This window comes from Heteronotia binoei, chromosome 2 (genome assembly GCF_032191835.1).
Source record: "Heteronotia binoei isolate CCM8104 ecotype False Entrance Well chromosome 2, APGP_CSIRO_Hbin_v1, whole genome shotgun sequence".
Classification (NCBI taxonomy): domain Eukaryota; kingdom Metazoa; phylum Chordata; class Lepidosauria; order Squamata; family Gekkonidae; genus Heteronotia; species Heteronotia binoei.
This window is the reverse complement of record NC_083224.1, coordinates 109,843,647-109,867,662: the sequence shown is the minus strand read 5'-3', so window position 1 is coordinate 109,867,662 and position 24,016 is coordinate 109,843,647. Positions and strand designations below refer to the sequence as shown.

Below are 24,016 nucleotides of genomic sequence, written 5' to 3'. Positions count from 1 at the left end.
CCTCCCTTCCTCCAAAAGAGGAGAAGGGGGAGGAGACCTCAGTCAATGAAGGGAAGAGAGACTTGGCTTTGTATCTCTCTCTGCAATGGGTAGGCAATGGGGGGAAGCAAGCTGTGATGCGCAAGCAGCCCTGGAGAAGGAAGCAGGAGAAAGCCAGTTGCTCAAAGGTCAGAGCTCTGCAGAGGGCCAGTTCTGATCTGTGGTCCATATGTTCGACACCCCTGCCATAAGATACAATGCAGAATCAATCCAGGGGTATCTGGGGCTCTTTAGAGGCTGTTTTTTTGTGGCAGAGGCACCAAATTTGTAGCATAACTTCTGGTGCCTCTCTTCAAACACCCTCCCACACACACATTTCAGAAAAATTGGACTGGGGGGTCCAATTCTATGGGACCTAGAAGAAGGTGCCCCTATCCTCAATGGAGGTGGTGGGGAAAGGCAGTTAAAGGGAACTCAGTTTCTTTAAATGCTTTCTCCAAGCTGTGGCTTCACTCGGAAGGTATTTAAAAGGACTGAAATCCCTTTAAACACCCCTTAATGCCAGCTATCCATGGCCCTGAAAATTCCCCAAATATTTTCAAAATATTCCTGAACATGAAGCATGCTAAATGTGTTGTCATGTACTTCATCAGTGAAGGAACCTCCTTTTCTTAGCATATGCAGTAATGTTATATCATAATTTTTTTAAAAAAAAATGCTGGATGTGTCATGCGGAACAACATGGTTGCTGCCATTTCAATGGTCCCCTGCTCCTCCTTAGTCACCAACTAAGGAAATGGACAGTGATGATTCCCACAAAATCCTAATAAAAATAGTATTCCATTCATGATCCTCTAACTGGATACACCAATTCATAACAGTGTTATTCAGTAATTTAGAGGCACACTAAATGTGTCATCATGTACTTTGTCAGTGACAGAACCTCCTTTTTTGTTTGTATGCTGTAGTGTTCTAACATCATAGCATTGTAAAAAAAAAAAGGCTGGATGTATCATTGGGAACAGTATGGTCACCATCATTTCAAAGGTCTCTTGCTCCTCCTTAGTCACCAATTAAACAAATGGCTAACTATTGTTGAACTGGATACACCAATTTATAACAGTGTTATTCAATAATTATGAAGCACACAAAATGTGCCATCATGTACAGAGCCTTCTTTGCATATGCAGTAATGATGTAACATTATAAAAAAGAAGAAAACATACTGGGAGCTATAGAACAGGGGTCTCCAACCCCCAGGCCATGGACTGGTACCAGTCCGTGGCCTGCTAGCAACCAGGCCGTGAGTTGTATGATTATTTTATTGTATATTACAATGTAATAATAGAAATAAAGTGCACAATTGTATCATCCCAAAACCATCATACCCCACACCCCAGTCCATGGAAAAATTGTCTTCCACAAAATTGGTCCCTGGTGCCAAAAGGGTTGGGGACTGCTGCTAGAGAAGAAGAGAATGGGGAGAGAATGAAGAAACAGCACAAGTGTGTGGCATCAAAACCTACCCACCCAAACAAAGGAGAGGAACTTCATGGACAAGTAATTGGATGGAAAAGGCTGCATGATGTCTTGCTGCCTATTTCCTATATTATAATGATTTTTTTTACATTGTGATGCAATCAACATTTTGCTTTAAACATTAGCGGATTGCCTAGGAATAACCTGAGGGGTGTGGGAGGGGCGTTACACATGACAATGATGACATAGAAGGATGGCAGGAAACAAAATTAGAAATCAGGAATTCCTCACTGGGAAGCTGCAAGTTCAGATCCAAAGGGGATAGGAGGGGAATTGTGAAAAAGTGAATTCAGAAAATGCGGAATAATGTGGCACTAAATTCAGATCTACTCCTGGGTAGGCAAAAACTTTAATGGAAAGTTTTTCAAACTTTGATTATTTAAGAACACTGATGCGGAGGTTTGCACTTTGCAGAAATAGTCAGAGTGTTCTCACTCCATAGCCTTTTATTAAAACCATTTCCATGTGACCTAGGGGTGGGTCAGGCTCCCAAATGTAGCCCTGCTCCTTTTTCTCATTATGATTTAACAGGAGTTAAAGGGAGGGTTGCCAAATGCCCATGTGGACTTCTTGATGTTCCCCTCTTCCCTATTATTCCCTATTGTTTTATTAGTGGTGACAAATTAAGTGCTTTTATTTATTTAAATAATATATATGTTGCTTTTTCTGAACTCAAAGCAGCTCACTTAATTAAAAAAATGATTTCATATTTTATTATTGTATATTGTAACAAGCTGTTGTCTGTTTCCCTGTTGTGATCTGCCCTGAGCCTGCTTGTGGGGAGGGTAGAATACAAATCTGAACAAAGCAGCTCACTTTAAACATAATAAATAACACATCAAGTTAAAGTGTATAGGCTGAACCATGACACATACTGAAAAAATAAATAAACTGGCAAGTCAAATTGTCAAGTCACAAGAGCCTTGTGGCACAAGGTGTTAAAGCTGCAGTACTGCAATCCTAAGCTCTGCTCACGATCTGAGTTCAATCCCCGGCAGAAGCTTGGTTTTCAGGTAGCCGGCTCGAGGTTGACTCAGCCTTCCATCCTTCTGAGGTCGGTAAAATGAGTACCCAGCTTGCTGGGGGAAAAGTGTAGATGACCGGGGAAGGGAATGGCAAACCACCCCGTAAAAAGGTCTGCCGTGAAAACGTTGTGAAAGCAACATCAACCCAGAGTCGGAAACGACCGTTGGTTGCGTAGGGGACCTTTCCTTTTCCTTCAAATCGTATATCACACATCTGCATGTGCATTTATAATTTTTCAATCCCATCAGTCAAATATCTAAGGCACACTATGTTAGATCTTGAACCTTAAGCCCTTGCATAAAAATTCTAAACCTCTTTTCCTTAAACAGGTTGCATCCATGTTAAAATGATTTTTCCCTTAGCCTTAGGGTAGTTAAGAGTTTAACTGAGAACACATTTGTTAGCATCCTTTCTGCCACACATTCCTGCTCAACATGAGAACCTGGAGAACTGCCAGGCTTTATATATAATACTGACATAAATGGACCAGTGATCTGACTCAGTATAAGTCAGTTCCATGTATAAAAGCCGTTTTAAGCATCACTGATTGGCTTCCATTTGGGAATGTTACTTTTAAATAGGGATTTGAATTCTTAAAGCGCTTGATCTAGGTTTTTATTTGCTTCAATTTTATCTTATTTCTTAAGTGCCACTGAAAAGGTAGCATATAAATAAATGAAGGAATGGGGAGAAATATCATAGGTGGCTTACAAAATAGAGTCAGTTGTCTTTCAGGTAGCAGGTCATTCTTAAGATTCTTGATAGAATTATGTCAGAAATCAGCTTTATGTTAACATTTTAATTTTCCTTTTAAAATTTCCTTTTTAATTTTCTTCAAAAGCAACATGATACCAAATGCTTAACATTACTCAGGTCAGAAGTCTGATTTTTTTTTAAATAAAGATTCCTAAAGACCAGCAAATTTGTCAATTTGTCTGTGGTTTGCTTTGTGGAAGAGGCAGCGGAGAGAAGGTGAAGAGGGATTCCTCCTGTTTCTTGATTGCATCCCACCCGCTCATTTTCTCCTTTTCTCCTTTGCTTTTGATTTTAGTGGCGGTCTTAACAGAATGTCAAGATCAATTTGCAGCATGGTTAAACTCAAGGTTTGCATTCTGCCAGCAGCAATTGTCCCTACAAACAATGCTGTGTGTTCTTGTAACTTCAGAAGCTTTTAGAAGGATCATGGCAAGGGCAGCATCTAATGACTTTATTACTATAGGGTTTCAAAACAGCCTTAGTAATTGTTCACATCTCTTTGTCATCTAGTCATAATTACTGCATAATATTGTTCAGGATTGCACTTGTGAACGGTTTCCTAATAGCAGTTAAATAAAGAAAAAAGGGAAAGGATGAACAGTGACTGTCTCTTCATAAAGCCTGTACTCAGATAATATGGTAATAGATCAACTGTTTGTAATACTCAGTAAGTCCCTTAAACAAGGACAATCCATATTTAAACATACATTAACGTTGAGGTTATAGTTTGTTATGTTTTAAAATATTTGTTGAAAGGTCATACAATCCCAAAGCAGGATAGTTGTGAGAAAGGCTTCTTAATGAGTTGAAAATAGCTGAGTTAAAAGCTTCTTTATGTTTATATGGAAATAAAAATATGCAGAATTTTCCTCTAGAGATCAGGTTCAAATTTGTGGGCTATAAAAATTCTTCCTTGTATTATTATGTGCATGTCATATTTTCTAGATGCATTTTAACAGACAAATCTACCACAGTGAAAACTAGAATTTGAAACAAAATATATAGGAACATCCTGATCCTGTGTTCAACAAGAGGACAAACCTGGGTGCTAGGTTTGCAGAAACAGCATTCTTCTCCCCTCACTGCTATATCATGGTTTTGTGTAACAAACTTATCATGTAAATGGCTTTTGGAGGCAGGGATTGAAGCACTGCTCAAAGATCTTCTTCCAAATACTAGCTCTTTTCATTACTCCTGTTGCAACTGTACTCTACAAATGGCTACAGGAAAGGGGTTTTGAAATCAGGTGTACTACAGAAATTATGCTACTTTTACTGATGAGGCATAAGCTCTGCTTGCACTGCAGCAGATAGGCAGAAGTATAGGGAATGTATACTACTCAGCTTTGTATAGACGTAAATGGTCGTAAAATGGTTGCATATGCAGAATCTTCTGTCTAAAGAGGCAGTTGGCAAATTCCACTGCCTTCATGACATACTTAATTGCATGCTATGCAGATGAACAGTGGTTCCTTGCCTCCGTCTTGGGACCCTACGTCATAGCCATTCTGTAATATTTTATTATTTACATTTTTCTGCTGACCAATTTTAGTGTAGAAATGACATATTTGAAGTGATGAGTAGTACAGGTTACACTAACACCTTCAGTAAACTGCTCTACTCTATTATGTGTATGTATATATATATATATATATATTATATATATATATTAAATTAAACCTATGGAGGCCTCTCTGTTGTGCTGGAATGCACACCATGCATCACAGCAAGCTAGATTGCTTCCCATGGAAACAGCCTGAAAAGTGCTGTAATGGTATTAATGCAGTTGGGCATGTTTTGATTGTGTGGTAAGATCTTTTAGCTACTGAGCTGTAATTGGGACATGTTTGGATCATATATGCCATTATGATCCAAACACTGGTGTAATCCAAAATAAATGTTTTTACTCTGGGATGTTGTATAGTATGTAGAATTCTATTCCTGCCGGTCAACACCAAGGGATAGATTAGTAATCAGATAAAGCAATTCTCAGGCTGTTGAAGGAAAGCTGCATTTTGCTCTGTAAAATTCTGATGCAGTTAGTTTGGTCAGTTTCATTTACGTCTTTCCTTGTATTTACTAAAAACATATATTATGAATTCAGCCTAGTACTCTTTTGTGCAGAGATCTTTGGGTCTGACAGGAACCTGTAAAGTATAAAAATAATGTTATGAAACTGTATGTCATGACTTTATTGACAGCATTGTAGCCTAGACACCACACCTTCAGTGTCAAGTCCTTTTATCATTCCAACTTGAGGAGCAGAAGGTGCAAAATAATAGGACCCTGTGATGCTATTTGTGAAAGAGCTGTGATGCAGAAGACTGGTTGCCTGATAATGACCTTTGAGAGGAAAAAAAATGAAGGCAATTGGGCACTATTCTGTTTATGTTCAAAAAAACCTACAGCTGCATCAATAATACTTCAAGGATTCTGCTGTCAAATTCACAAAGAATTTAACAGATTCTATGTGGTTATATGACCTTTGTTTATCAGAGGGATTCAATTAATTACAAGATCAGTATAGTTCAGGGGTGGCCAATGGTAGATCTACAGATGTTTTTTGCCTACAACTCCCATAGCCCCAGCCAGCATGGCCAATGGCTGGGCCTGATGGACATATGAACATATGAAGCTGCCTTATACTGAATCAGACCCTCGGTCCATCAAAGTCAGTATTGTCTACTCAGACTGGCAGCGGCTCTCCAGGGTCTCAAGCTGAGGTTTTTCACACCTATTTGCCTGGACCCTTTTTTGGAGATGCCATGGATTGAACCTGGGACCTTCTGCTTACCAAGCAGATGCTCTACCCACTGAGCCACTGTCCCTCAGGTGATGGGAGTGGTAGACAAAAAACATCTGGAGAGCTACCGTTGGCCACCCCGGGTATAGTTAAGAACATAAGAACATAAGAGAAGCCATGCTGGATCAGGCCAACAGCCCATCCAGTGCAACACTCTGTGTCACACAGTGGCCAATATATGTGTGTGTGTGTATACACACAAACACACACACACACACACATATATATACATAAACACACACACTCTCTGTGGCTAATAGCCACTGATGGACTTCTGCTCCATATTTTTATCCAATCCCCTCTTAAAGCTGGCTATGCTTGTAGCCACCGCCACCTCCTGTGACAGTGAGTTACTTCCTTTTATCTGTTTTAACCTGACTGCTCAGCAATTTCATTGAATGCCCACAAGTTCTTGTATTGTGAGAAAGGGAGAAAAGTACTTATTTCTCTACTTTCTCCATCCTATGCATAATCTTGTAAACCACTATTATGTCATCCCGCAGTCGACGGTCTCCAAGCTTAAAATCCCCAAGCATTTTAACCTTTCTTCATAGGGAAAGTATTCCAACCCTTTAATCATTCTAGTTGCCCTTTTCTGGACTTTTTCCAATGCTATAATATCCTTTTTGAGGTGCCGTGACCAGAATTGCACACAGTATTTGAAATGAGACCGCACCATCGATTTATACGGGGGCATTATGATACTGGCTGATTTGTTTTCAATTCCCTTCCTAATAATTCCCAGCATGGCGTTGGCCTTTTTTATTGCAATCGCACACTGTCTTGACATTTTCAGTGAGTTATCTACCACGACCCCAAGATCTCTCTCTTGGTCAGTCTCTGCCAGTTCACAACCCATCAACTTATATTTGTAGCTGGGATTCTTGGCCCCAATGTGCATTACTTTGCACTTGGCCACTTGAACCTCATCTGCCACATTGACGCCAACTCACCCAGCCTCAACAGATCCCTTTGGAGTGCCTCACAATCCTCTCTGGTTCTCATCACCCTGAACAATTTAGTGCCATCTGCAAACTTGGCCACTTCACTGCTTACTCCCAACTCCAGATCATTAATGAACAAGTTAAAGAGCATGGGACCTAGTACTGAGCCCTGCAGCACCCCACTACTTACCGTCCTCCACTGCGAAGACTGCCCATTTATACTCACTCTCTGCTTCCTATTAATTAGCTAGTTTTTGATCCACAAGAGGACCTGTCCTTTTACTCCATGACTCTCGAGCTTACTAAGGAGCCTTTGATGAGGAATTTTATCAAAAGCTTTCTGGAAGTCAAGGTAAACAACATCTATTGGGTCCCCTTTGTCCACATGTTTGTTCACCCCCTCAAAAGAAATATAACAGGTTACTGAGGCGAGATCTTCCCTTACAGAACCCATGCTGAGTCTTCCTCAATAACTTGTGTTCATCAATGTGCCTACTCATTCTGTCCTCGATAATGGTTTCTACCAACTTTCCCGGTATTGAAGTCAGACTGACTGGCCTGTAATTTCCCGGATTTCCTCTGGAACCCTTTCTAAAGATGGGGTGACATTTGCTACCTTCCAGTCCTCAGGAACGGAGGCAGATTTCAATGAAAGATTACATATTTTTGTCAGGAGATCCACAAGTTCAACTTTGAGTTTTTTCTGAACTCTTGGATGTATGCCATCCGGACCTGGTGACTTATTAGTTTTTAATTTGTCAATCAGTTGTAGGACCTCCTCTCTTGTCACCTCAATCTGACTCAGATCTTTCAACACCCCTTCCAAAATTAGTGGTTCTGGAGCGGACAAACACTTCTCATCTTCCACAATGAAGACTGAGGCAAAAAATGCATTCAGCTTCTCAGCCATTTCCCTATCATAAGAACATAAGAGAAGCCATGTTGGATCAGGCCAATGGCCCATCCAGTCCAACACTCTGTATTACACAGTGACCAAAATACACACACACACACACATACTGTGGCTAATAGCCACTGATGGACCTCTGCTCCATATGTTTATCCAATTCCCTCTTGAAGCTGGCTATGCTTGTAGCCACCAACACCTCCTGTGGCAGTGAATTCCACATGTTAATCACCCTTTGGGTGAAGAAGTACTTCCTTTTATCCGTTTTAACCTGACTGCTCAGCAATTTCATCGGATGCCCACGAGTTCTTGTATTGTGAAAAAGGGAGAAAAGTACTATATATGTGTGTATATGACACACACACACACACACACATATATATACATAAACACACACACTCTCTGTGGCTAATAGCCACTGATGGACTTCTGCTCCATATTTTTATCCCTTTGGAGTGCCTCACAATCCTCTCTGGTTCTCATCACCCTAAACAATTTAGTGTCATCTGCAAACTTGGCCACTTCACTGCTCACTCCCAACTCCAAATCATTTATGAACAAGTTAAAGAGCATGGGACCCAGCACTGAGCCCTGCGGCACTCCACTGCTTACCATCCTCCACTGCGAAGACTGCCCATTTATACTCACTCTCTGCTTCTTACTAATTAGCCAGTTTTTGATCTACAAGAGGACCTGTCCTTTTACTCCATGACTCTCAAGCTTTCTAAGGAGACTTTGATGAGGAACTTTATCAAAAGTTTTCTGGAAGTCAAGGTAAACAACATCTATTGATTCTCCTTTGTCCACGTTTGTTCACCCCTCCTTCTGTTATCCTTTTACCCCTTGGTCATCCAAGGGCCCCACTGCTTCCATGGCTTGTTTTCTGTTTCTAATATATTTGAAGAAATTTTTATTGTTTGTCTTTATGTTTTTTGCAATATGCTTCTCATACTCCCTTTTTGCCTGCCTGATCACAGTCTTGCATTTGATTTGCCACAGCCTGTGTTTCCTTTTATTAATCTCACTTGGACTAGCTTTCCACCGCTTAAAGGAGTCCTCCTTACCTTTTACAGCTTCCATTACTTTGTTCGTTAACCATGCAGGCCTTTTCTTATACCTAACGTGGTATATATTTTATCTGAGCTTCTAGGATTGTAGTCCTAAATAGCCTCCAAACTTCCCCAAGGGTTTTGACTGTATTTACTTTTCCTTTCAGTTTCCTCTTCACATGCCTCCTCATCTCAGAGAATTTACCCCTTTTAAAGTTAAACGTGGTTGTGCTGTTCTTTTGGGGCAACTCCCTATTTATACAAATGGTGAAATCAATAACGTTATGGTCACTGCTCCCAAGCGGTGCGATCACTTTTACACCTCTCACCAAGTCTTGGGCATTACTTAGGACCAAATCCAGGATTGCTCCACCCCTGGTAGGTTCTGTGACCATCTGCTCCATAGCACAGTCATTGAGAGCGTCTACAAACTCAATCTCTTTCTCTCAACCTGAACACATATTGACCCAATCAATCTGCGGGTAGTTAAAATCACCTATAATGACACAGTTTTTACATTTAGCCGCTGTCTGTAATCCTTCCATCATATTATAATCATCCTCTATCTTTTGATTTTCTTTTGGGCCCTCTATTTTGACCCAAAGCATTTCTAGAAGGAAATCTAATTCTTTGACCTCATTTAATTGCAGAGGCTAGCAGAGTATTTGCATAGAGATCAAAAATATACTTTTACTAGATTGTGACTAGGTCATACAGTAGGCCCAGGAGTTTTATGTAATAGGAACTCATTTGCATTTTGGGCGACAGCCCTGATGTAGCCAATCCTCCAAGAGCTTACGGGGCTCTTATTACAGGACCTACTCTAAACTCTTGGAGAATTGGCTACATCAGGGGTGTGTGGCCCAATATGCAAAGGATTTCCTGCTACAAAAAAAGCCGAGTAGGCTTGCTTATGCTGGACAAGTTGCCTGTATTTTAGAATTTCTCATAGGTCAACTGGCAGAACCACTGCTTTTCTGTGCAACAAAGTTCAAGTCCAGTGGCACCTTTAAGACCAGCAAAGTTTTATTCAAGACATAAGCTTTCATGTGTATGGACGCTTCTTCAGATACATTGAAGTGGAAGTTACCAGCCCATACCTTTAGTTAGAACGTAAGCAGCAAATTACCATACAGCATAATAAAGGTGTTTAATTCTGGAAGGAAAAACATAGTGAAGGAAATAAATATATCAAAATCAAAATAAATATACCAAGAACAGCTACTTTGAGGTCACCCACTGAATGTCCTGGAAGGCTGAAGTGTTCTCCTACAGCAGGGTTTCCCAAACTTTTCTTTCCCGTGGCCTGGTTATTTTTACACTTCTCCTTCATGGCCCACTAAAATTCAGGGGTGGAGCCAGGAGACTTTGGAGGTGGAGCAGGGAGACAGGAATTATGTCATTTCCTGTGGTGGCATTTCCAGGTCAAGAGCTGAGTGATGTCACTTCCAGGGCACACTGAACCAAAACCAAAACTCCACCTTTTCCTGTGATGTCACTTCCAGGGCACTCCCCCAAACCTGCCTCTTCTTCTAAAGTAACTTCGTTTTCAGAAAAAGCTCTCTGAAACTCATGCTGAACCAAAAAGGGGGTGGAAAGTGGGTGGTCTGCAACTTTTTCATGCATTCCCAGGGTCGTCTCTTTCCACCCTCGCACTTGCATGCAACTATCTGGTTGGGTGTTCTTCTCCAGCTTGCAAGCACTCCTAATGCCCATGTTCAATTGCCTGCACAACCTACACACGCCTTCCTCAACAGCGCTAGCCAGTGTATGCAGTTGGAAGTGCTGTTGCCATTGCCATCAGGAATGCCAGTGCTGTGTACCACCCACACTGGGCCCTGGCAGCTGCTGTACCTCATAGTATGCTGACACATTTAGTAGGCCCTTCCTTCAGCTGCTACTACTGGAACCCTTCCTCAAGCTACAACCAAGCTTGCTTGGTTTCAAGAAAATCTTTTGACAGCTATTTTTCATACGTTTCCTTGACTGAAACACTGGGAAATTGCTGTGAAAGGTAGCAGAGAATTGTACTGCAATTAATGAATTAATTTCAAGTTATATAAAGTTCATACAAGCTTTTCTGCAGTTATCCCAAAAAGGATATTTATGAGGGGCTTGCAGCTTTTTACTGGCTGTGTTTTCCATGCCTTTAAAAGCAATCTATTGTGCAGATATTAAGCCAGTGAACTTCTTTCATCCTTTTTAATATCTACAGGAAGAGTTTAATTTTGGTGTCAAACAGCTGTTAAAAGCAGGGCCAGTAAAATGGTGCCAGGTTCATAGTACCATCACTTACAGTGCTGTTGAGATATACCACAATAATCTCCAATAATCTCTTTCTGCCCCACACCTCTAACTCTCACTCACACAGAAATCTCATAGAAAGGCCAGCTGGCTACAACTGGGGGTGCCAATTTTTCATTGACATAGCTACTATGTCTGCAACAACAGTATGATGAACAGAAAAGTTTCATCCAGTAAAAATGGAAGGAAACAAAGAAAGAAAGGGAAAGAATGAAATGGAAGAAAGGAAAGGAAAAGAAAAGAAAAGAAAGACATGGAAAGAAAGAACAAAAGAACATAAGAGAAGCCATGCTGGATCAGACCAGTGGACCATCCAGTCCAAAATTATCTCATACAATGCCCCAAAAGCACCAGAATGTCCACCAGTGGGGCCAGGGCACTAGAAGCCATCCCACTGTTGCTTCCCCCCACCCCCAGCACCAAGAATACAGACAGAGCATCCCTTGCAGACGGAAAAAGAAAGAAGGGGGAACAAAGGGGAAAAAGCCTTACTCACCATCAGATTACCCCAGCCAGCAACAATTCTGGCCAGGGGTCGTTTGGTAAAAAAAAAAAAAAAAAAAAAGCTACTGGATTGCCCACTCCCCGCCCCTCCCAGCTGAAAAAAAACCACACCCCTTCTTTGCCGCCCAGGCCTCCCGGAAAATCTCCACAAAAGAACATACTGCAAGGCACATGAAAGCTCATACCTTGAAGAACACTTCATGGATCTAAAGTGCCAGTGGATGCCAGCTCTTTTCTCAAACACTGGGAGAGGGGGAGAAGGAAGGAGAGGCAGCCCAGCTCCTCTCTGTACAACAGAGAGACGGGGGAAGGAAGGAAGCCAAACAGAGCTCAGGCTTTCAGCCTGTGTCAGTCTTCAAGGCTAGCTTTTCTCTGCACAACAGAGAGATGGTGGAAGGAAGGAAGGAAGCAGAGCAGAGGTCATGCTTTGCTGGGGGTGGGGCTAGCTTTGGCTTTTCTTGTGACTTGGTAGTGAGGCTTCTGTGGCCCGGTACCTGGCCCTGGCCCTGCAAATGGGAAACAGTGTCCTACAGCATTCTCAGTCTCGTGATTCTTGATGTCAGATTTTCTGTGAAAAGGGATGAAGGAATTATGTACCAACCTAATGAGAGTAGTATAAATTGCACTTATCAGGACATGTCTGCTCATTAATCATCACCTGTAATAGCCACTTCAGATCTTTGTGAATTTGGTTTAATGCCTATTACATGGATATCTGTTTAAAATATAGAGTTCCCATGATGATATTAACTACCCTATGCTGGCATGAAATGCTCCATACATCTAGGACTGATGTACAAAGTAAAGCCATTATAAATTAATACCTCTGCCACACTGTTAATCCTCAGATGGAAGGCATTTTCTATGGAAATGATGGGTGGGAGTAACAAATCAGCTCAGTTACTACCACCAGAGTGAGACTCATATGCAATTGAAGACTTGTCTTAAAGTTTTCCTAGTGTCTTATCTAACATGCTGAACCAGACGTGTTCTGGGAACTATTATAACAAATGTTTTTCTAATTTTACTGATGGTAATTTAAAAAGTCATTGGCTATAGGGATAGTGCTGGCAAGAAATAAAGAAGTGGTTCAGTAAGAGAGCAAGAGTCTTGAACGAAAGTCAGGGTTTAATGAATAAGAAGTTGAATAATATGCTCTTTTTGTCCTTTTTGCTTCTATGTCTGTCTGTCTGTCTGTCATCTGCCTTTCTCACTGGGACTCAAGGTACATTGCACAGTGTGAGTCAATACAATCAACAGGATGGGACATTTAATAAACAGTGGAATAGGTATGGGTTGTAGAATCAAAAACGTTAAATGGTGCAAATTTATGTATAGCAGGATCCAACTTACCTCAAACTGTATACAGTAGTGTAGACCATAGTCCCTCATAATTTGCCCAAGTAATTTTCTGAATCATTTTGTACAGTGCTACTCTACTGCCTGCATAGTAAAGCTCTCTTGAATAATTTAGTTTTTCATAGATCCAAGTGGGGGTAGTAGTGTTGGTCTGAAGCAGTAGAACAAAGTATGAGTCAAGTGGTCAACTGAGATCAGAAAAGAGAAGGCACTTACACAGGCAGTTGTTGATTTTGCTCATTTGCAGGTTGGCACCTGCAGAAAACCCTGCTCGGATGAGCAAAGCTGTAATGGCACAGCATATAGGGAGAGATGATCTTGTAGATATAAGGGTCTGAGGCCATGAAGGGCTTTGTATGTTACAGAAGAAGAAAAGTTGGTTTTTATACCCTGCTTTTCTCCACCCTCTGGAGTCTTAAAAGGGCTTACAATCTTCTTCCCTTCCTCTCATCAAAACAGTCACTTTGTGAGGAGGTGGGACTGAGAGATTCTCGGAGAATGACCATTGGATACTCACCATGAAGGGTCCATCTTCTCTAAGGATAGGAGAACATTTTGTGGGTGATTTCCCATCTTACTTGTAGGGAGGCAGGAATATTTTTTCCACTTCCTGTTCCTGCTTGGAGTCACTCCAAAAAGCAGTCAAATAATTTAACATTGGAAAGATAACCGATAGAGCAATTATAACAAGGAACAGCAACAATAAGAAAATGTAGAGGAAGAAAGTGAAAGATGCAAATAATTTAGCAGGCAACTTGCACTCTTCTTTGTTATCATACATGGTCTCTGGACCCTGACTCTTGATACTATCATTTTGTGGACTTGATCTTTATTCCTTTTTATTTATTTTTATACATCTGGAGGCTAATGATGGTGAGCTGGGAGGGCCAAAATGTCCTCCTATCCTCAGAAGAGAAGGACCCTTCATGGTGAGTATCCAGTAGTCGTTCTCCCTATGAGGTGGAGGACATCTTGTGGGACATCCTAAAGCAGTGTCCCTAATGAGAGGGAGAGCCTCTGCCATCCATATCTTCCATAAGATGTTGCAACACTCAGCAACCAAAAGCTGCGTCCGCCAATTTGTAAACATGGATCTTGTAGTGTTTGATGAAGTTAGATAAGGATGAATCGGTCATGGCCTTGCATATTTCTTCTACAGATGCCCTATTTGCTAGGGCCGCATTTGTGGCTTCACTTTGTACCAAATGAGCTGTTATGCCTGGGGGAACTGGCTTTTGTAATCTTCTGCGATGCATAATAAGATGGTCTTGCTTATTGCTGCGTTTGACATCTTTTTCCCATATGAGAGGGTGAAAAATTAATTAAGAGGGCATTTGTTTTCCATATGGCATTGGTTCTGTGAATATAGCACTTGAGTGCCCTCCTAACATTGAGGGTCTGCCACACCTTTTCTTTCAGGTGAGTTGGTCAAAAACAAAATGAAGGTAAGCGTAGCTCTTGTGATGTGTTGAAGGGTGAGTTAAGTTTTCGTCAAAAGGTAGGGTCAGTGTGGAGTACTTAACCAAAAGAGCCCCCAGCTCTGATACTCTTTTGGCAGATGTAATAGCAATCAGAAAAAGAACCTTCATCTGCAGAAATGTTAGGGAGATTTCCTTGATGGGTTTGAAAGGAGGTTTTGTTAGCACCAAAAGCACTGTGTTTAGCTTCCATGTCAGCAACCTATGCATTTGAGGAGGTTGAGACAGGCTTTCCCCTCTCAGGAAGTGCAATATATGAGGATGTTTGGAAACAGATGCTCTGTTGAACATAGATAGAACTGATGAAAGGACCACAACTTGACAACAAAGTGTGACTGCCTTGAGGCCAGCAGCCAGTCCATCTTGGGGGAAGTTTCAGATGGACCTTATCATGGGGTGCAGAAGGTCAATCTTTTTTCTGCTGCACCACAGTACAAAGACCTTCCATGTAGTATTGTATATTCTTTGGGTGGATATCTTTGTGGATGCTGGTGACTTGTGGTGAGTAACCTAGACATGGAATATTGGACCCTGATGTTGCGTGTCCTGTGACACCTGAAGAGTTATCAGTTGTTGAACAAAATAGGAGTTGATTGCACCTTTAAGACCAACTCCTATTTTGTTCTACTATTTCAGACCAACAAGGCTGCCTACTTGGATCTATCTACAGTTGTTAAACTGATAACTCCAGCAGGTTCGTGAACCATGGCCATCTTGTCCAATGTGGGGGCACCACAATTATCTCTGCCCTGAGCTTCCTGAGGCTGGGTATGAAAGGAATCAGAGGAAAAGCAAACAGCAGCTCCGACAGCCATGGGGCTGTCAACAATTGTTTTAACTATTCTGATGTTTTATTGTTGATTTTACTGTTTTAGCATGTTGGAATCCGCCCTGAGCCCTTATGGGAAAGGGTGGACTATAAATGTACAAAATAAATAAATAAACACATCCATAGTTTCTGCCTTGGGATGGAAGTAGCGAGTATAGAAATGCTTCCATTTGTGATTGACAGGAACGCAAACAAGTTGATCGTTGGAGTCTTGAAGTGTGTCACAATTTCCTGAAAGGCCTTCCAGCCAAGGGCCATTCCCCTTGCCTGATCTGTCATCAACTCAGCCAGTCTGCCTGTGTGTTGGAGATGCCTTGAATATGCTCCGCCATGACTGATGCTACGTGGTTCTGGGTCCACACAAACAGCTTTCAAGATTCCCTGTGTAGGGTTTATGATCTGGAGACCCCCCTGTTTGTTGATGTTCGAGTCTGCCAACACATTGCCCATGCAGACTGGAATGTGTTAGTTGTTGATCCTGAGAGCAAAGTGGAGAACGGCCAGCCTGACCACTTTCAGCTCATGTTGTTTGGCAGCCTGGATTCCTCCTAGGACCATTTTCCCTGAACTGGTATCTGCTGAAACGTTGCTCCCCAACCCCAAAGACTGGCGTCCATGTAGGTTTATTTCCCTTCATAATAATAATAATAATAATAATAATAATAATAATAATAATAATAATAATAATAATAATAATAATAATAATTTTTTATTTATATCCTGCCCTCCCTTCCAAGGCAGGCTCAGGGCGGCTTACAAGACATGATACATATACCATGATATAACAATAAAATACAGTTAAAATACAAATTCATGAATTTAAGTTAAGTAAATAATTTAAAACCGACATAAATTAATGGTGCTACAGTTTCAGTACATATATAAATAAAGATCTAAATAAAGATGGCTGGATATCATTACAAGATTTCACCTTAGAAGGCAAGTTGGAAGAGGGCGGTTTTACAAGCCCTACGGAACTGGTTAAGATCCCGCAGGGCCCGCACCTCCTCTGGCAGCTGGTTCCACCATTGGGGAGCCATTTTCGAAAAGGCCTGCTCCCTTGTTGTTTTTAGCTTGGCCTCCCTTGGCCCAGGGATTTTTAGAAGATTTTGCAAACTAGATCTCAGTGCTCTCTGGGGAACATATGGAGAGAAACGGTCCCTAAGGTAGGCAGGTCCTCGGCCATATAGGGCTTTAAAGGTAATAACCAGTACTTCCTGTAACCAGAAGTACTTGCCCTGTAATAGGCTGGATAGTTTGGTCCACCAGCGTAGACTGGTCTTTACTTTCAGTTGAACTATGAGGGATAGGTCGATCTTCTTGGATATGTGGATCTGATAAGGGTGAAGAAATCTTTGAAGCTGTCTGGCATGGAATCTTTTTCATTGAATTGCATCTCTGGTGGATATCATCAGGCCCTGAAGCATGGCTAGAGCCATAAGTAAAGATTGCCTGTTTTTGATGACTGCTGTAGCAGTGCCCCTGATCTTTACAGCCTTCCCTGATGGAAGATAAAGTCAAGTTGCGGACAAGTCTACAACCACTCCTTGGTGCTCCAGTCAGTGAGATGGGAGCAAAGAGCTCTTCTGCAAGTTGACCATGAAGCCAAACTCCTGTAGGCACTGGATAATCTGAGCGGTGTCCTGATGTGCCCTTTCAATTGATGGGGCTTTGATTAGAATATCATCCAGTAGGGGTGAATGTAGATCCCCTGTTCCCTGAGTAGCACTATTAGGTTGACTAACATCTTGGTGAATACTCTGGGAGCCTATGCCAAACCAAAAGGTAGGGTCCGAAACTGGTAGTGAGTTCTGCTGTAGTAGAATCTGAAAAACTTCCTGTGGCCCATGAAAATTGGAATGTGCATGTAAGCTTCCATCAGATAGATGGAGGTCATCTGCTATGGATCTCAGAGTTTCCATTCTGAAATTATTTGGCATAATGACATTGTTCAAGTACTTTAGATCCAAGATGGCTTGCCAGTCTCTTGATCTCTTTGGGACTGTGAAGAATATGGAGTAGACACCTGAATATCTCTCTAGTGGCACAGCTTCTATTGCATTTAACTGCAGAAGGTGATGAATGGCTTGCAGTGTTCTTAGTTTCTTTTGTGGGTTTCCATGTTCTGGCAAGGAAATGAAATGAAATTATGAGATGGGTGCATCTGGAATTTGGTTTTGTATCTGTCTGAGACTATTTCTTTGCACCAATTGTCTGCAGTTGAGGTTTGCCATTGTTGATGAAAATGTAGCAGACAGGCTCCAGTGGGAAGGTTGGTGTAATCATGCCTTGTTGTTCTTTGGTTCTCTGACAGATCTGTTGGAGTGTTTGTCTCCTGACTTGTTGAACCTGTTATTGAAGTTTGATCTTCCAAAGGACTGTTTGGTAGTATTGCAGGAGCCTCTCTTGGGGTCTTGTTGAAAGCATGAGAGTGTGTGTTGTGAACGAAAGGAGGATGGATTTGAAGACTGTCTGCCCTGACGTCAAATGAACTTTGGCATTGCCTTCTTCTTATCTCTAGTCCTGACTAGAATCTTGTCTAGGGTCTCCCCAAAGAGGCGTCCGCCCTGGGATGAGTACACCATCACAATGTTTTTGTAGCGAGTGTCTGCAGACCAAGCTCTCAGCTAGAGGGTGCATCTCACTGCTGTTGTCGATGAGATTGCTCTGGAGATGAACACCAAAGAATCCAAAGTGGAATCTAAGGAAAGAGACCGCCTTTAATATTCTGTTTGCCCCACCAATGGTGTGGGTGTTGTCATTAGGTATTGATTTGATTAGTTTTCTCATCCACACAATGGAATCTCAAGATATCATGGAGCCTACTGCAGAAGCTCTTAGTATCATGGAAGACGTTTCATGACCTTTCTTCAGTGCAATTTCCACTTTCTTATCTGGATTCTTAGAGTGCCCTGGCTGTCTTCCAACACCACACCCTAACTCTGAAAGGCTGCAATGGCAGCATCTACCAAAGGAACCTGTAAAAACTCATTAGTAAAGGAGTACAGGTGATACAGTTTTTTCAAAAACTCAGGATATTGCTTATTAGCAAATGGTCTCTTCCACTCTGCCCTCATCTGTCTCTCAAAGTAAGCTGGAAAAGGATAATCTCTCTCTGAGGCTGCATATCTGAGAAAGAATTCACTATCCCCTTCCTAATGTTTTGCCCTGGCCTTATTGTCATCCGCCTCTTCCTTATCTGGGTCATCAATAAGATCTATGGCTGTCAGGGTTCTCATTAGTAGATATTGGTAATCATCTGAATTTAAAAACCTGTGTGAAGTTTTCGGAACCTCAGTATCAGCTTAGTCTTCAGTTGAGAATTCTCCCTCTTCCCTGTCGCTATGTCTATCAGATCAATCATCTCCTTAATCCAGGGAGGGATCCCTTTTTGTCTCTTGAGAGACTACCTGGTTCTGGGCTGTTTTTCTGGGCTAAGAGTGGGAGTTGTGCCCTCTAGGTCTCCAGTGTAGAGATGTGGAGGGGGATGAAGAGGAGAAAGATGGAGATCTGTGTTGTCTCCTTCCTCATTTTCTATAGAAATGAAGCATTTCAGCCCTGAGTTGCTCCTTAAGCACAAAGAAAAGGTTTGGGGGAAGGAGAGTTGGGACCAGCCAAAATGCCAAGCTCACTTGAGCATTCCATGGCTGTTTAGAAGGTTTCCCTCTCAGTACCACTGCAGCTCATTGTCTCCTTAGTGCCACAAGTGGTCTTGGCATATTTTTTTTCTGAAGCTGCAACATTCCAGCAGTGATGGGGACCCCAAAGCAAGCAGCAAATGGATCTTGCCAGCTTCACTGCTTCTTTCAGCTCTTAAGGGCTCCCACTCACCCTCAGAGAAATTTGTCAATATTGCTCAGCATTTAGTAGCCAGCTTGAGCATAAATGCACTTCAGTCCCAGGGACACAGCCTCAATGGGGCAGGCAAAATGGCCATCGGGGAGACAGAGACTCTTCTGACAGTGTCAGACAGCCATTCAAGTGAGAACAGAGAACAGAGGAAGGGGAAGAAGGGGGAAAGCAGCAACGGAAAATAGAAACAGGAAGGGCAAAGAAAAAGTGATTTGAGAAAATAGACAAGTCTAGAAAGGATAGTCACACTAAGCACTAAAGATTAGGCAAAACCTATTTTTAGATGCTCTACCTACTGAGGCAGGAAATGAACTGTGGTGTGGGTGACTCCCAGCAGGAACAGGAAGTGGAAAAAATGTTGCTCCTGCCTCCCTATAAGTAGGATGAAATATCACCCACAAAATGTCCTCCCCCTCAGAGAGAGAACTGTGACTGGCCCAAGGTCACCCAACAGGCTTCATGTGGAGGAGTAGAAACTCAAACTTGGTCCTCCATATTAGAGTCTGCCACTTTTAACCACTACACCACACGGTAGGGTTGCCAATCCCCAGGGCAGGGGATCCCCCGTTTTGGAGACCCTCCCTCCCTCTTCAGGGTCGTCAGAAAGCGGGGGGAGGGGAGGGAAATGTCTGCTGGGAACCCTGTTATTTCCTATGGAGATTTATTCACATAGAAAATCATGGAGAATTGATCTGCGGGTATCTGGGGCTCTGGGGGGCGGGGTTTGGGGTAGAGGCACCAAATTTTCAGTATAGCATCTAGTGCCTCTCACCAAAATACCCCCCAAGTTTCAAAACTATTGGACCAGGGGGTCCAATTCTATGAGCCCAAAAAGAGGGTGCCCCTATCCTTCATTATTTCCTATGGAAGGAAGAAATTGAAAAGGTGTGCCGTCCCTTTAAATGTGATGGCCTGAACTCCCTTTGGAGTTCAATTATGCTTGTCACAGCCTTGATCTTGGCTCCACCCCCAAAGTCTCCTGGCTCCACCCCCAAAGTCCCCAGATATTTCTTGAATTGGACTTGGCAACCCTACCACACTGACAAATACTTGAGCCCAGTAACGGATGAGCAGCCAGTGGAGTGACTGCAAAATGGGAGTAATATGCATCTCCATCCACCTGTTTTTATTATTAACTGATTATTTGTTTGCAGTTTTTAATATCATTTATAAGTAATCTGGAAGTGCAATGTACATTTATACATATTGATGCACCAGGTAATGGCACAAATACAAAGATTTCCAGTTCAATTTGCACAAGGAGAAATAAAATCAAAATGGGAATTTTGGAGATGAACCAGTGGGGATGAGAAAATCAGTATACCAGTAAAGTGTACTAAAATAATCAGACTAGATATTCTGTTTAAATACAACATTTCACAGCCTGCAGTACTACGTTTAAATTTTAAATATTAATACATAAAATGTTATTCTTAAATTAACATTTTAATGAGACTGATGTTGACTTTGCACAGTATAAAATTAATAATGTTAAATAATTACATGTCTAATATTCACCAAGATATTCTTTTTTTTTTTGCTTTGGAAAGACATTAAGGTGACTCTATTGTTATCATAGATATTTCTGAGCTTCATAGTTTCTTTAAAGTAGGTCAGATAGTTACTGCCAGTCATTTCTACAGACCAGTTTTATTGACCTGAAATACTTCTACAGCTGACTTCAAGGTTATGCAGGCTATGGGACATCAATCTCCTATTGCCAACTGATGCTTAAGATGACCTTTCTGTGGAATTTGAACTACATTTTGTAAGTGAATTGTATAACTATGTCTTATGCTGTGCTACAGTTAGGAGATGGATGTCTGCATTCATTCTAGGTTAGTTTTGTTCTGTTTACATCATTCCTCCTCTCTCTATCTAGGTTTGGAGCAACTAGCATAACAGGCGCTACCGTTTCAGCTCCTTTGCTCAGGGTGCAGGCCAGTGACATCCCTTCTGCCCTGTGCCTTGGCAGCTGTTGAACAACATTCTCTGTTAACCTCACAGAGCCTTATCAGCCAATCAATTGACACTCAGCAGCAGATTCAGACACCCTCTTCTTTTACTTTGAAATATTGGTTAACAACATTTAATTATTTAGCTTTCACTTTAAGGTTGTATCCTACCAAAATGAGGCCAATAAAATTCAAAGTTGGCTCTAATTGTTACAAACTACTCACCAAGCATAGTTTAAGTTTCTGAGATATAAATATGGAAGCTTTTTTCTTTTACTACTAATCTAAAAATAAAGGGAGGGGGGGTGATCCTGTTTTTTGATCCTGTTTCGGATTGGACATCAAGTGCTTCTCAGCCTGTGACATTTTGATGCAGTTTGTCTTTTTAAATAGGTTTACCTTCTAATGCATGAGACAACAGGACTTTGCTCATCAGATGGTGCATACGTTTCAGAGCAGTTGTTACCTAAAATATTACCATAAGGCATAAGAAAACACACGATTTAAGTTGCCTTTCATGAACATAATTAAGAATTAATAAGCCTGTACTGGTGGCTAGTCCTCAGAATTTCCACTGTTTTGCCTTTTGTGACCTGTGTTATTAAAAGTCCATTATTTTTACAGACTTTATTAAATTGGATCTTATTAAAGCATTCTATATTTGCATTTGGTCTTTCATAATTCATTATTATTATGACATTTACTTTTTACCATCAGATCTGAAAACATATCATAAGCTACCCTTTTCTCTTGAAAGAAATGCTAATTTCAAACAGTCCTCTAATGGAAGAGAAAAGCTTTATCAGTTTTTTCATTTATTCAAGATCGTGTGAAGAATACTAATGCCAGACTTCAGTATGCTAATAGATAAAAGCTTTTTTTTTTTTGCAAAAAGCTTAGAAATGTTGTTTTTAAACTATACTAGTATGAAAGTGAAAGAGGGCTACTACTGCAGCTAAAAACTGAACTCCAAACTATAATTCTTAATTTGTATTACTACTCAATCCACAATTTACCAGTCCTGTGTCTTCTACATTTTATGGAATCTTTCTAATAAATGACAATATTGAGAATCCATTGGATGGCTGAAAGGTTTGAGTAACAATCTTTAGATGCCTCAAAATATTGGTGGAAATGCAACGCACATGTATTGCCTTCTAGTAACTTTTTGGGTGGGGCATGAACCAAATGTCCTTTTGAGGATCTATTCTACAACAAATAGGATAAGACTTGAGCAACATAATTGGTTTGTGTTAATGCTGTTGCTAACAGCCATACAGTACTGTAACATGAAGGTCAGCAATTTTACTGGACATGAGTGAGTGGCATCAGGTTAAAGGGGTTATAACATTCCTACTGTTTCTGAAAAGTTTAATGAATGTATCTGGAAATGTATGACACTATATTGACATAGGATTAGGGATTTATTAGAATATTTAGCTATCAGTTACCTCCTGCCACCAGCTTTGCCTCATTTGTTTTCCTTGGTGTTGTAACTTTATATTTGGGGTATAAAGGAAGAGATAAATGAGGTATGAATTAATGGGAAATTTGTATTGTTTTTGCAAAAGATGAGCATTCTGTTATAAACAATGTTAAAGGAAAATGGGACTATTTAAGCATTGGGGAAAATATATTATTAATGTAGGGAAGAGAAAATGAAAACTAGCTGGCTAGTTATTAGAGGTTTGTGAGGGGATCTGCAGCTTAGGAAGACAATAGAGGAAGTGGGAGAGACAGTGAGCTGGGGGCCTAGGGGAATCCTCCCCCCAGGGCTGGCGCATGGGAGTAGGCCAAGTAGGCAGCCACACAGGGTGCCACCTGGCCTAGGGGCACCATGAGGCGCCCCCTCTCCTCACACCCGCTGCCTTCCTGACTTCACTGAGAATAACTACTATTGGGTATTCTGTGTTAATAATAAATGACCTCAGTAGTGCATTTTTGTAACAACAGCATGTGAACAGGGCATGAGGCACTAGGGTTCCTACCCCCTTTGCTCAGGCAAACGTATGTCTTTCAACAAACTTGATTTTTCACTGAATTTTATCTGAAGTATATTGCTTATTCCATTCAGTTCTTTTATGCCCAAGAAAAAAGTAGTTTGAACATATTTGAAAATGTTATGTGGGTTTTATTGTCTAAAGACCAGCTTGCTCAAGGTGGGAACTTGATGAGTTTTAATATGACATAAAACTAATATATATTGTACTACAGAGATTGGATGAAAGGGAACATTAGTGCAAGATGGTCACAGAATGACTTTAAGGATACATAGGTTCTGATAATTTGTAGTTTAGTAACCCCATTTTTCTTTTATACGGTTTATGTGCCTACAGAAATGCTCCTACTTTCTCAATGTTTCTATTCTTCAGGTTTCTAACAATGTGTACAAGACACTTTGGTAGTGTTGTAGCGCAAACAATTCGAACACAGAAGACTGATCACTTTCCACTGTTCCTGATTATTATGGGGAAACGATCTTCAAATGAGGTGCTGAATGTAATACAAGGTACAGTATGTGTTCTGTCAAAATATATTTCATAGAGGAAAGTTGTATTTTTTTTAATAATCTGTCATTTGTAGATCAGGTTTTTGTAAAGTGCCTAGGGCCACCATGATCAGCAGGAAAAACAGCATATAATTCAGGGGTATCAATCACCACACAAGGCTCAAATCCGGCCCCCAAGCAATTTCCTTCTCCTGCTTCCTTTTCCAAGGCTGCAGCTGCAGCCA

General features: G+C 41.2%; 1 protein-coding gene across 1 annotated transcript in view; it reads left to right on the top strand.

Annotated features, from left to right (window-relative positions):
- The window catches only part of FAF1 (Fas associated factor 1), a 494,563-nt gene that overhangs the window by 346,679 nt on the left and 123,868 nt on the right, over positions 1 to 24,016 (top strand). The window contains exon 14 of the mRNA XM_060231799.1: positions 23,656 to 23,792. Coding sequence (XP_060087782.1) covers positions 23,656 to 23,792 — 137 coding nt within the window. The remainder of the gene's footprint in view (positions 1 to 23,655; positions 23,793 to 24,016) is intronic.